Raw genomic sequence first — 14,474 nt, 5'->3', positions numbered from 1 at the left:
TTCTTCTAACACTGGAATAGGTGAAGAATGAAACAAAATGTATTCACATACTCTTTGGCATGTGCTCTCCTGTCTTTGTTGTTAATGCCACAATTGAGCCTGTATCAAGTATGATCAAATATGAATATCACATGATAAGAACTTTTCCCTCAAACATTTTCAGAGGGTAGAAATATTGAGCATACATTAAACAAAATTTACAAAGAATTCCACACGGATATATAGAATTCAGAAGACTACATACGCAGAACGTAACTGTTCTATAATGCAGGACACATTGTTCAGGAGCATAAATCTACTTTTAAAATGAAAAATATATTTTATTCAGCAAAGTCTTCTTTATAAAAACCACTTGTGCGTGTGAGTGAATAACATGATTTAGCTCTCATGGCCCATTTTTTTTTTATATTCCGAAAGGATAGAACAGAACGACATAATATGGGTTGCATTACAAAGGTTACCGAACAAACAAAACGAATGGTAAACAATTGCAGCTTATTTGCTACTGAGCTGAAGTTCCTGAATTTAATGGTATATAATGTTTAGCAACAGACAAACAAAGAGAAGCCGTAACCTGTACACAAACCAGAACGTGTTCATTCCTTCACAGAATGGAGAATGTCTACTATGTGAGGTGTAATCTGTAAACCCAGAGTTGTGGTGAATTAAAAAAAGAAACAAAATTTGATTTTTTTTTTTTTTTGTTTCTTGACAATATTGCCCTGAACCCCCCCCCCCCCCTTTTTTTTTTAATAATACGGAGCCTGCTTCCGAACATCCTTGTGGTTACACAAACCATTCTGAGATAAGCTTCTCCACTGCTCGGATATGCAGTTATGGTTAGAATGATCAATATTGGTGTTGGACATATTTAGTGTATTTATATAATATTATAGGTACAGCTTTGACTTAAATGAAGCAAAATTGACTCAGTTTCTCTTAATTACACTGCTGCTTATTTATAGTGTATAAACTGGTATATACATGACCGATTTTGCTTTTACTTGCTAATCACAACATAAATGGCAAAAATTCCTAAAATAAACTGAAAGCGTTTTTGTATAATTACTTTTTCATCACGATTATCCGAGACATTCATTTACATGTTTAGCAATTACGTCTTTTAATAGCAAGCCAACATTTCGGGGGTATACGTGGGTTTTGCAAGCTGTTTGTCACTTAGGAAATCTTTTTTTCTCTACAAAAACAGGCGGTGTAAAGCCTTTTTCTGTTTTACTGGGTCATTTCTATTATTCCCAGCTGTATAAATCACTGATTGCACATTAATTGGCAAATGGTAGTACTGAAATTTCTGTTCACCATTTATTTAGCAATTTTTACATAGCGCTTTCATCCACAGCAGCTGACAAGTGATCCTAGATATTGCTAGAGTCAATATAATTCATAATTCTCTTTAGATAATTGGATATTCAACTGAAGGAGTAGAGATCACTGCCTGTGTACCAACATCGGTAGGATTTTTTACAAGTTGTTCTATAAGATAGCACGTCGTCTAAAAACCGAATGTTCATGCGCCGAATGTTGCTTTGTGTCGGGAAAGATTTAAATGTCAAATTCTAGGAACTTGAGAGGTTTGTTTTTGAGTAAAGGCTGAGTTTTTATTTATTTAAGAAGTCTACAGATTGCACGGATCTAAACGGAATCTGAAGAGAAATGTGAAAAGATGCGCTTTTTTTTTAGACTATCTAGCACTTCATTATAATAACGTTTTTGAGGAGTCTGTGGAGGATATTTATCAAAGTGTCATGTTCTGGAAAGTGGTACGAAGGTGTGAAAGGGGAGGAGCCACAGTGGAATATGTGTCTGCTGGTTGCACTCGTTCCTATGGTGATTGCCTTACTTTTTTACTTTGTACCATTTCTCAGAACACACACTTTGATAAATCTCCTCTGATAAACGTAAATAGGGATAAACAGTGAATAAAATGAAAGCGGCTTTAAATAATAATAATAGAATAATTTAACTATTTAAGGACCACGGACGTACTAGGTATGTCCGTCAAAATACGGTTCTTAAGGACCGCAAACGTAGTACGTCCGCGGCAGATATGAGCTGTCCTATGCACTTACCTGATTGCCGACGTTACCCCGCCAGTGATCGGTGTTGCTCCTGAACTCGGGAGACCCCCAGGCCATGTGATCGCTCCATGAGAGCGATCACATGGCCGCAATAGGCTTTCATAGTGCTGCCTGCAGGGGGACTGCGAAAACTGACGGGCAGTCTCCCTGATTCTATTAAAATTTTAAAAAAATGTTAATAAAAAAAAGAAATATGTAGTCTTCTGAATTCTATATGTCCCTGTGAAATTATTTAAAAATTTTGTTTACATATATTATATCTATATATAATATGTGTGTATATATATATATATATATATATATATATATATGTATGTATGTATGTATGTATAATGGCATACTAAGTGTATTTTTATATTAATTAAATAATATATTATAAAAATACACTTATAGTTACCGGTAAATTACCCACACTATATATATTGTGTGTGTGTGTGTGTATATATATATATATATATATATATATATATATATATATATATACAAAACAAAAGATAATCTTGCACTCCTCCTGTGTAAATGGTAGATGCCCGGTGCTTGTCAGCCAAAATTCAAAAAATATATCCAAGATAGCACTCCAGGGACTTGTATAAAAATTAACTTTTATTACCTTCCAGTAAAAACAGCGAAAATCAACGTTTCAGCTTGATCTCCTCAAGCTGAAACGTTGATTTTCGCTGTTTTTACTGGAAGGTAATAAAAGTTAATTTTTATACAAGTCCCTGGAGTGCTATCTTGGATATATTTTATATATATATATATATATATATATATATATATATATATATATATATATATATATATATATATATATATATATATATATACGTGTGGGTAATTTAACTATAAGTGTATTTTATAATATATTTTATAATATATTAATTAATATAAAAATACATTTAGTATGACTATATATATATATATATATATATATATATATATTATATATAGATATAATTTATGTAAACAACATTTAAAAAAAAATTCACAGGGACATAGAGAATTCAGAAGACTACATATATTTTTTTTATTAACATTTTTTTATATTTAAATACATATATATATATATATGTAAAAATATTACGTAATTTTATTGCTTACAATTTGAGGGACCTGTCTGACAACCCAGGCCGAAAGCCCAGAATTTAATGTGCTAGCACTGTATTTAACCCTGTAACTTTCCATGACACCCTAAAACCTGTACATGGGGGGTACTGTGTTACTCGGGAGACTTCACTGAACATAATATTAGGGTTTCAAAACAGAAAAACATATCAGAGCGATGATACTGTCAGTGAAAGAGGCGTTTTTTGCATTTTTCACACACAAACTGTACTTTCACTGAGGATATCATTGTCGTGATACGTTTTACTGTTTTGGAACACTAATATTTGTGTTCAGCGAAGTCTCCCGAGTATAACAGTAGCCCCCATGTACAGGTTTTATAGTGTTTTTGAAAGTTACAGGGTCAAATATAAGGCTTGATTTCCCATTTTTTTCCATTGAAATTTGCCAGATTGGTTATGATGCCTTTGAGAACTTATGGTAGCCCAGGAATGAGAATTACCCCCATGATGGCATACCATTTGCAAAAGAACACAACCCAAGGTATTGCAAATGGGGTATTCCAGTCTTTTTTTAGTAGCCACTTAAGCACTTTAGTAGCCACTTATTTTCACCAAATAGGGTCCATAGGGACTGGCTTGCAAAGACTGTCCGTAAATAAATAGTTTACCTCTCTCCAAATTTGAAACATTTTGGCATTATGCCAACACATGTGTATGTTTGTTACTATATCTCAACACTGCTTCCAGCAAGTTTTAGAGGAGATTTTACCCGTTATGCAAAAAAGACCATACTTCAGTACCACCAAAACAATATTTTGAAGGCCTTTTTCTTGAAATGGTGGAAGTTCGTTGGATGCATCGAAGGTTCTAAGAAATACGGCAGAGATCTCGGTGAGGGGTGATCTATCAGCATTGCAAATAAAGAGGTGATCTGTCTTTCCATGGAAGATTTTGATGTCCTGATAAGACACAATGCTGCAAAGTTGTCCTGGACCCACACCAATCCCTCCACCTCTATGTATGTGCTTTTATTTTTTATTTTTTTATAAATTAAATTGGAGGATATTTTCTTCAAACCCAGGGTAGCTGTAAGTGAAAGGTTAGATAAAGGTTGAATTTTTATTTAGCACAGCTGGTTTAATAAAATATGTGCTGGGTAATTTGTGACACTTAATACCCCGGTGGGCTTAACCTGCTAGGTTAGCGGTCTTTATAATCCGAACCAGACGCCAAATTTCCGGATCCCGTAAATAAAAGTTATATGACTGTCAGAATTAATGGGTCACCTTCTGTAATATTTTTTTGATTAAACGGCAATATGGAACAATAAAAGCATGCTTCAATAAATAAATATAAATATATGCTCTTTTTTTCAAGTTGTAAAACATTACAACAATGGCTAAAATGTAGCCTAAACACATGTTTGTATAATTCCCGTTATTTACCGTTAACGATTTGTTGTATTGAAGGATTCTGGGTTTTTTATTTTTATTTACCTGGCAGATTTCCATATCAGCCAGGATTAGTGTTCTGTTTGTTAAATCGGGATGTCTTTGTGTGCAGCTCGTAGCTTCTGGCTTTTATGTGCAGGAAAAAATAATAATTTAATATGCAACTTTTATTTACAAAAGCAGCCAGGTTTCGGCATAAATATCACAAATCTACTTCGGAGCTACCTGCGTAAAGTATATAATAATGCAAATAAGCTAGTATGTACAAAGCATTATCCCCAAGGTCCTAATTAAAGGATTATGGGTATTGTAGTTCGGAAATGTGCAAGACACAGACAGACACTTTTATTGTCCAGCAAAATCTGTGTAGCTTTCTAAAATTCTGCTAGTTCTCCTTTTTTTGGCACAGCAATTCGGTGTACTGCAATGCACATTATGCAGAGAAACTGACTGGACTGGATTGAGAGTTGCTGTCAAATTGTTAAAGCTTTAAATAATTCCGTTAATCTGTGAGGACCTCCAAAGTAGCTGCTGTGATTTGCCATCCTACAACATGAGACTTACGTGTACTATAGGGCTTCAAAAAATAAAATGGGGAAAAAAAGGGCTTGGGTTTTAAAGATTCTAGTGCATCTGATAGCCCTTCATAATGCAGCCTTGGCATTATCACCCAATAACATGACTCTCCGCAATCTTTATCCAGACGGTAATTGAAGGTCTGCAATAACCCTAGAACTATCCTTTGATCTAAATTTAGAAGATGAACATCTCGCTGGTATTTATTGTAGTTTTGGTCCCTGACAAATTTCACGAGGCTTGAGGCGATAGCATGGTCTCGGAGGTGGATTTGCTATGGAGGTAACTTCATTTTATAATTATTTACTGGATTTTATAATGATCTACTGGACTGATGGATTGAGAACTTCCGGAAAAGTTACCGTTCAACTTAAAATCCTTTGTGATATGTCTGCATGCCAGTCCTATTCATTCTTTGCTCCAAGCTAGATATGCATTTTGGGGTTTCACTTTCTTTAGATATAGTGTATCGTATTCTATTCTCTTGAAAGAGCTCAGAGATTTTTGACCGATCCTGAGTTCAGATTGGTTTATTATGTCTACTTCAAAAAGTTGCACAGAGTTTGCCCACTATTACAGTTATTATTGCACAAACAGGGATAGAACGCAGTGTTATCTGTACCGGTACACATCTTCCTCCATGGATAACATGAGATGATTCCCATCAGATATGTTAATGACACTCCAGTCTAGAATCCGACTACTTGACAAAGCAATTCAGTGCAGGTGAAATGGCTGCAAATTGAAGATTTAACCATCTGCGGAGGTGACTCATCCAGGACGAATGGATGCAAAGTGTACATCTGCTTCGTTCTTGTAAGAAATGTTCTCTGCGTAGCAGTGTGTGATCGAGAAGTACGAAAACAGAAGAATTAGGGAGTTAATTGATGCACAGATGATCAAGCTGCAGATAGTTTTTTTTTTTTTTTGGTTTTTTTTTATTAGTTTTTAGGGAAACTATAGGCACCCAAACCACTTCATCTCATCGCAGTTTCTGAGAGTTTTTTTATTTTTTTTTATTTATTTATTTTTAATTCTTTATTTTTCGTGTGCAATGAAAAGTACATGTGCAGGGCCACAACAGCCTCCAAACGATAAACATCATCATAAACAATTAGCAAGATTTTAGGCACACATTTTTCTAATTATATACGGTCTCAATGTTATAACGAGTGGATTGAGGTGTAGAACTATTAGGGTTATAGACACCCTTCTATATAGGTCGCCCTGAGTACTGCGGGGCCGTTGGGTAGTGGCGGCTATGTCTGAGAGCTATTCTGTTCCCCTGTCGCGTCTCACTTGCCGTGGGTAAGCTATGTGTCCCCTGGCCTCGGTGTGAGTGGTTGGAGCTTGTGGTGACAGTTGCGGATTCACTTTGTGTTGCCCCCTATCAAGTCTGGGTCCCGTCTCATGTCTCATCTGATCGTGGTCATTAAAGTACTCCAGTGTGCGCGACATTCTGGGAGTCATAGAGTGTTATGTAGTCCTAGGGGTGGTTGCGTGTTACGCTGGTCTAGTTACTACTATTAAAGGTTGGGTCTAGTTGTGTGAAAGTCGCTGTGTTGCGTCTGGGTTAAACTGTGCCCATGGGGCCAGAGGCTAGAAGTGTGTGCGCTGCAGTCATTTCCCTTTAACCCCAGGGAGGGGGGGGGGGGGGAGGTGGTGTCACCGTGGCAGTGATTGTCAGCTCCCTTGGGCCTTTTGCCCGTAACAATAATCGTTGGAATATGACAGACTGTAAAGTTATGAAACATAAAACATTGAAACTTTTTAAACTTAAGGCCTATAAGGCTGTATGCAGATAGAGTTTGTTCAGGTTTTAGTGCCCCGGCTTGGTCCAGGTGTCATGTGAAGATCTGCGCCTGTTGTCCCTGGTTGGGGTGCACGCCTCGTGTTGGGATCTGTGCAGGGTTCAGGAGTCCCAGGGCGGCCATCAACGCTGGTCCCTCCGTGTGGTCAGTAGCTTTGTAGTGTTTGTCTTCTTGGTGATCCAGAGTGTCCCTGGTGTCGACCACCTGTAGGCTATTCCTGCTGCTTGGAGTTGTTTGGTGATTGGGTGCATGCTCTTGCGCCACATCAGTGTGGCTCTGCTGAGGTCCTGAAAGAAGGATAGGTTGCTGTCCTCAAACTCAAATGGGGTGTTGCCTTGCATAGCTGCCATAAGTCCAAGTTTGTCAGACATAGATTGGCATCTTAGTATTATGTCTCGTGGAGCTGTGGTGGGTGCCTGTGAGGATTTGGCTATCCTGTAGACCCCGTCGAAGTGAAAGGTTTTAGCATGCTTGGTTGGGAGGAGTGTGGCCGCAAGGCGCCTGGTATAGTGCGGTAGCTCCTCCAGCGGCACCGTCTCAGGTACTCCCCTGATCTTGATGTTTTTGCGGCGCCCTCTGTCGTCTAGTAGATTGACTTGTCTGGACATTGCCGCTTGTGTGGATTGTAGGTTGTGCAGCTTCTCCCCCATTATTTTATAGTTCTCCCTCAGTCCCTTGACCTCCTCCTCGATTGCCTGGGTGCGTGAGGACACTGCGTGTACATCTAGCTTTAGGACTGCCAGATCTGCTTCCCACATGTGTCTCAAGTTCTGTTGCAGGCCTGTCAGCATTGCCTGTATATCTTGTTTTGAGGCCGGTGCAGTGGCTTCTGGTTTCTGAGAGTTTTACTCCATTAAGCGACATTGGACCTCATCATGCTATAGTGCTCCTCAAAGGATATGCCAGAAAGTCCAACTGTGCCTTAGAGATCTGGTTAAAGGTGGATGCAAACATAGGTCTCCACCATTAAAGTGTTTATCCTATTTAGATTCATAGCCCTCCATAAAGAATTCTAATAGTTTTTACTTCCCTTTCTTCCCTCAAGTAACCGATCGTCTCACCCCAAGAGCCTTCCCTGGCTCATCATTACAGATGATCGCAGCCAAGGGGGCAATCACCGCGCTGCACCAATCAACATCTCCTCACAGAGATGCATTGACTCACGTCATATCTATGGGGAGCGTTCAGCATTTTCAGGCAGGGATTGAAGGCTGTGAACATAAGATCTGCATGGATTGTAGGACCACACCAGGAAGGGCGTCTCTTGACTATCCGAGCGGAATCGACTAGACTAGTGATATGATGACCTTTTCTCATAAAATGCAGTGTTTGCATCGCTGGGGCTGCAGGGACAGTCTCTGTGCAACAAAGCTGCAATGTTGTAAACCTGTAATGTTTCTGGTGCCAAGCGCGTCCCTTTAACATCAAATTTAAAGAATATAAACAATGCTCACATAAAATATTATAAAGGCAAAAAGCCAAGTATGTTTCATTAGCAAAAAGCTTTAATTACAGTAATGATGGACAAAGGTGCCCTATATTAAATTAGTACGATTAGTGAAAACGTGGATTGAGATTATTTGTTGGAAGGAGCACAGTATTACTAAGCAGTGTATTTAAACGCATTGCTTAAGGCTATACCTTTGTTGTGTAGACCGCTAAGGTACATTTGTTTAAAAAAAATTACAAATCGTGTTCTTTTTGTGGTTGAAGTGTAGTTTCATTCAGTCCTAGTGAAAGACCCAAATGAGTCATAAAGGAATCTGCTGTAGTTCATAGAAAGGTTCTTCGGGAAATCCAATGTATTGAATTTTTTGGTGTTATATTATATATTATTAGTAGTACTATTATTATTATTATTATTATAAAGCACCCATAAATTCGCAGCTCTGTACGATTGGGGAAAAAAGCCTCTCCAGTCAGAGCAGGATTACCTATTAGGTGCCAAGGCAGCCCTTTCTAGGCTTGAAGCTGTGATTGTAGATATGAGAAGGAAGGGATATTTGAGAGCAAATTAGAAAAACATATCAAGCAGAATGACGTCATATTCCGGCACTCTGCATCACTACAGAAGGCGCGTACGAGGGAGCAGTGAAGGGCAGGAAGACTGAGCTCCCTCGTTGCCACCAGCATCCTCTCCTCCCCGGCCGGGTAAATTTTTAGCAGAGTAGGCACCTGCAATGTGGGGAGAGCAGGTGCCTACTCTGCCTTAGTAAGCATGTCTCAAACTCGCTGGGCCGCAAAAATATTCATTGTGGGCCCCGAGTTTGACATGCTTGGATTAAAAGATGTGGGGCAAGTATGAATCTAAATAAATAATATTCGCATGGAAGACAGATCCTGATTTTAATAACATAATGAGGACATAGTTATGTTGACATTCAATGATCGACTCTGTGATTGCCTATTTTTGTGGGGGATTGGGTGCTGGAATATTGCTAACTTGGTTTTGCAAACATTTTATTAATTTTTAGTCCGTCATTTTCTAATTTGTTATTTGAAGTTTATTTGGTAAAGTTACATTATATACCCAGACCACTTCAGCTCATTGAAGTGGTCTGGGGGCAGTGTCTCTGTCCCTCTTAGCCGTGCAATGTAAATCATTGCAGTTTTAGAGAAACTGTAATGATTACATTGCAGGACTAAGACCACCTCTAGTAGCGGTCAATAAGACAGGCACTAGAGGCTCTTCCTGGTGACTAACAGTCTTTTGGTCACCTCATGCTCTGCGTGAGGACACCCAGCTTCAGTTAAATCCCCATAGGAAAGCATTCAAGCAATGCTTTCCTATGGGGAGGTCCTACTGTACTTGCGTCACTTGCTGCACGTGCTCTTTAGAGCCCCTGGCTGATGATGTTGGAGGCAGAGATCGGCTCTGGAATTTTTTTTTTTTTTTAAACCCTATCCATGTTGATGAGGGAGTGTGCCTCGAGGGAGGAGGAGGCCAGAGGGATCTATAGTGTACGAAATACAGATTTGTATTCCTAACACTATAGAATCCCTTTAAACATTTTTTTGGATTGACATTTCTAAACAACCTGAAAATATATTTTAAATTAAAGTTTATTAGGTTTTTGAGTGGAATAAAGCCATGCTTACAATCACCACAACCTGTAAATGCAATTATTGCACGCACATCTTGAAGACCCAGGATGTCTATCTACCAAATTCTGCTGGCGAGTTCATCGTCATCCTCGTAACGTCATCTAGGAGTGTTATTAATGAATTGAAACAGTTTAAAGATTTTTTGTGATAATATAGTTGTGGATAATATATCGCAAAGGATTTTTAAGTTAAAGGGTCACTTTCCTGGAAGTTCTCAATCCGTCCAGTAGATTATTATAAAATCCAGTAAATACTTTGTTTCCTTTAGATTACAAGCTTGTTTGAGCAAGAGGCCCTCACACACCCCATTGTCCTGTGTACCTAGCCATGTATTTGTTGTTTGTTTGTTTTTTTATATTACCATTGTTCAGCGCTGCGGTATACGTTGGTGCTGTATAGATAGTAACAATAGGAACTTAGCAGTGGGATGTTGTAAATTACATCTGCAAAATGCGTTTCTGCATAAATCGAACATTAAACTCCGCAGGCTACAAAGTCCAGCGAGATCACACTGCTAATTTATGCCAATGCCTTTTCGTTACCAATAGGGATATGAACACAAAATAATAATCAGAGCCGTTTGATTTCAACTTGTTTTCATCTCTGATTTTTAAAAAGATAAATAGCATCTGTATTTAATTTCTATCTGTATTCCTATTTTCTTCACCCTTTAACATACTGAAGAAAAAAAAAAAAAACGCTTAGAAAGATTAAAGAATAAGAAAGAAAAAAAAGAAAAAGGGACCCCATGAATAAATGTTTCGCTGAAGACATGTGTGAACGAAATGAAATTAGATTAAGAATAAGATTAAAATGAGGGTTATTATTGAAATGTTGATTAGAATGCCCCATTAAGGTTCACTATTGTGTCATTATCTAAATAGAAATCTGTACTGTGCCTTTTTCAATCAGACATATCTCATAGCCCTTTATTTACCCAGCAAACCATCTGCTCAGTGCGAAAAAAATTAACCCCTGGCTCACAGGGAAGATCTCACTACTTAAATGCCTTTTAGAATGACACTGTTTAAAAGGACAGTGATGGATAATCATGTACATTTAAAGTGAAAGGAAGGAGGAAAGGAGTTTTGCTGAACGTCACACTGATTATTTTGCTGTAAAAAATGTCTGATTTTTTTGAATAATTATGTGGAATGCTTCAATTATATTTATGTTATCTGGTGTCCTTAAAGGGGCACACATACTGCATTGTAGTGGTTAAGGTGCAAACTGCTTTCATGTGGTTTGGCCAAAAACAGTTCTCTGCCCAGCATCCAAAGGATCGACCAATTGCAGGGGCTGGAATTACGTGGAAGATTAAGTCCTGTGTGCTTGGTCCATACTGCCCAACCTTTGGACAGCAATAATAGATTGGTTGGTATGGGTGAGCACTGTTGGCTGATAGTCTGTTATTTCCTTGTTGCTAAGTAAGAGACAATGTGGAAGACCGATAAAACGTTTCTAAATTTACAGGCTAGCATTTTTGTTTTGTTTTATTTTTTTCAGATCCTATTGGCATATTCTAATGCATTACCCACAACTAGGCCTACAGGCAACAGATCTGCGATTTTGCTTGACTCTCTAACTATTATCGATATTATGATATGAACCTTCCAAAATCCACTGAAATCTTGTGTCTTACGATTACCTGATGCAGCGCTGTACCATGCTAAACATTGTTGCCGCATTGTTCCTAGGATGAAATAAGACACGTTTCTTTTTCCATGTTCGTTGTTTGTACGTTATTGATTTCCTTCGTCTGTGATCCAGGTTGCGTTTGCCCTACACACACAGAGTCCTTTCTGATGACAATACTTTGTGTTTGTACACAAGCATGTTGAACTGTTAACATTACCCAACGTTTCTCGTATTACTGTTTGTACACCTTCCACAGATAGCTTACACTTGACCTACACGTGGACGTTAACATTAATTCCCAAGGCATTTAATTCTTGCTCGGGATTTTGTAGAAGGACGGACTTCCTAGCTCCTTCTATACCTTGTGTAAATATGATTTTAAACTGTGTTTGTCAAACACCCCGTATGTAAATTGTACAATGCTGTGGACTTTGTTGGCAGAGAATACAAAAGAGATAATAATAATTTGGGATTTCTTTACAGTGGGGAAACCAAGCAGCATTTTCCCTGACGATGGTTTTATTGACTCTGGCGAGTTGGATGTAGGGAGACGAGCAACTCAGAAGATTCCACCCGGCATATTCTGGCGATCCCAAGTTTTTATCGATCACCCTGTACATATAAAATTTAACGTATCTTTGGGAAAAGCGGCACTCGTTGGGATATATGGTAGAAGGGGTCTGCCACCATCACACACCCAGGTATTAACGTTTATTTTATTTTTTATTTTTTTTGTGCGGTTTATCATTTGTTTACCATAGTCATATTAAAAGTAGAAACAGTTTTTGTTGTTGTTGTGTTTTTCCAGCTTGATTTCAGTTTTAAAAAGCTTTCTGTTTCAACACATTTTTATTTCTCTCTTATAAGCTTTTTTTTATTTTTCTTCCTCGAAACGGTTACCATGGGAATTGCAAACTAGCGATGGTGGCATCACCCTGTAGTATTACAGCTGTGACCGCTTCAAAGTGATTACTCTGTTTTCCATTTCTCGCCCTTGACAAAATGACTATTTTTCTGTTTGTTTTTTTCATTTTTACATTAACACCGTCTCTGTGACTCTCTCTCGTAAAAGGACATGGTTAACATAAAAAAAAACAAGTTTGTGTGCTAGTACTGTTGTGGATAATCTTGGTACTGCAGTTGTTTTTAATCTACACACCCCATGATACATAGCTAGCATTTAATTTAGTGATTGTTAACCTTTACGGCAAAGATATTTGGGAAATATATTCCCCATGATCCTCAGCCAGCCTTGCATACATACTACTATATAGACTAATTAATTTTGGTTATTTTTTTTTTTTTTTTATTATTTTTATTGGTTATAGAATTTTTAATGTAAAGAAAAAACTAAAAAAAATAATGCCAGAACAAGCAAGCGCTCCGAATCTAAAAGGAAACGTTTAATCCACCAGTTACATAATTAAATAAGGGGGGGGAAAAAGCCTAAGAAAAATCCTCCTTACATGTTTCGAACCACCCGGTCCATAGACAATTCATTTGTACTTCACAGCACAGTGGTGGGAGCTTAATGCATTTCAAGTACTTTTTTTTCCCTATCTATTCCTAAAATACCAGAGTCTTGTTTTTTTATTTTATTTTTTATTTTAAGTTTTCATATATCAATCATGAGAGAAATATATGTAGCATTGACAACTGAGACCATCTTGAGGTCAGTCTTTTTTTTTAAACTCATTATTGCAGGAAAAAAAAGTTCTATAACAAATAATTTAGACTTTTTTCATTTGTTTTTTCAGTTTGATTTTGTGGAATTACTAGACGGGAGACGCCTCCTTGCTCAGGAAGCTCGGAGTTTAGAAGGTCCTCAGCGACTTCATCGTGGCATCGTGCCTCTTGCAAGCCACGAGACGGGTTTCATCCAGTATTTGGACTCTGGGATCTGGCATCTGGCTTTCTATAACGACGGCAAAGAGACCGAGGTGGTGTCCTTCCTTACTACGGCAATTGGTAAGAAAATGGCTTGGCGAATATTATGATTTTAATTTATTTAGTAAACTAATGAAAAAGACTATTGATCTAAGAATGAGCGGCCCTTCCTTTGAGATTCGCCCAGTGGATCTTGAATTTTAACTTACTTTGTATCACGTTCCTTCTTCTAAAACTCCTTAATGTATCTCTGCATTAAAGAGTAGCTCATTTGTAATTGTTCCCATCTCATTATTGTAGGAAATGCTCTTTGATCATAGAAAGAGATCTAACATCAGAACTTTTAACTCTCACTAATGTTGACTAGATATTTTGGTGAGAAATCTGATTTCTCTTACAGCTAGAAATAAGCGAGGATAGTTTGTGATTGATTTCTGAATAGAGAGCAATTAGACCTATTGACGAATTGATCACCTTCCTTCAGTCCTTGAATCCTTTGCTAGGCTTAAATTGTAACTCTGTTAGAACTTCGATTTTACAGCCAGTAACCATTTTGGTGTATGTGAGCTATTTCTAAAATAAAGGTGTCCCGTTACCACAAAATGCAATTTATGGTTCTTGGTTTTCCATTGCAGCCAAGGATCAATCTATCTGACTGCTCGCACGTCTGAAATAAAAAAAAATAGATCCAAACAAAATAATGAGTCAAAAAAGGAGATTGGATCTAAAAAAAAGAATTTGCAATATCATTTCTGGATATAGTCATAGATACAACCTGCGTAGTTCCATAATATGAGATTTAATGGGGTTCTTCGAGATGGAAAATTACCCCATATTTTA

General features: G+C 37.7%; 1 protein-coding gene across 1 annotated transcript in view; it reads left to right on the top strand.

Annotated features, from left to right (window-relative positions):
- The window catches only part of TENM4 (teneurin transmembrane protein 4), a 1,183,725-nt gene that overhangs the window by 1,035,144 nt on the left and 134,107 nt on the right, over positions 1 to 14,474 (top strand). Inside the window, exons 13-14 of the mRNA XM_063431236.1 lie at positions 12,231 to 12,448; positions 13,505 to 13,715. Of these exons, the coding sequence (XP_063287306.1) occupies positions 12,231 to 12,448; positions 13,505 to 13,715 (429 nt within the window). The remainder of the gene's footprint in view (positions 1 to 12,230; positions 12,449 to 13,504; positions 13,716 to 14,474) is intronic.

The sequence above is a fragment of the Pelobates fuscus genome, chromosome 1 (assembly GCF_036172605.1).
Source record: "Pelobates fuscus isolate aPelFus1 chromosome 1, aPelFus1.pri, whole genome shotgun sequence".
NCBI lineage: Eukaryota > Metazoa > Chordata > Amphibia > Anura > Pelobatidae > Pelobates > Pelobates fuscus.
The sequence above is the reverse complement of the archived record's forward strand: the minus strand, read 5'-3'. Positions and strand labels throughout refer to the sequence as shown.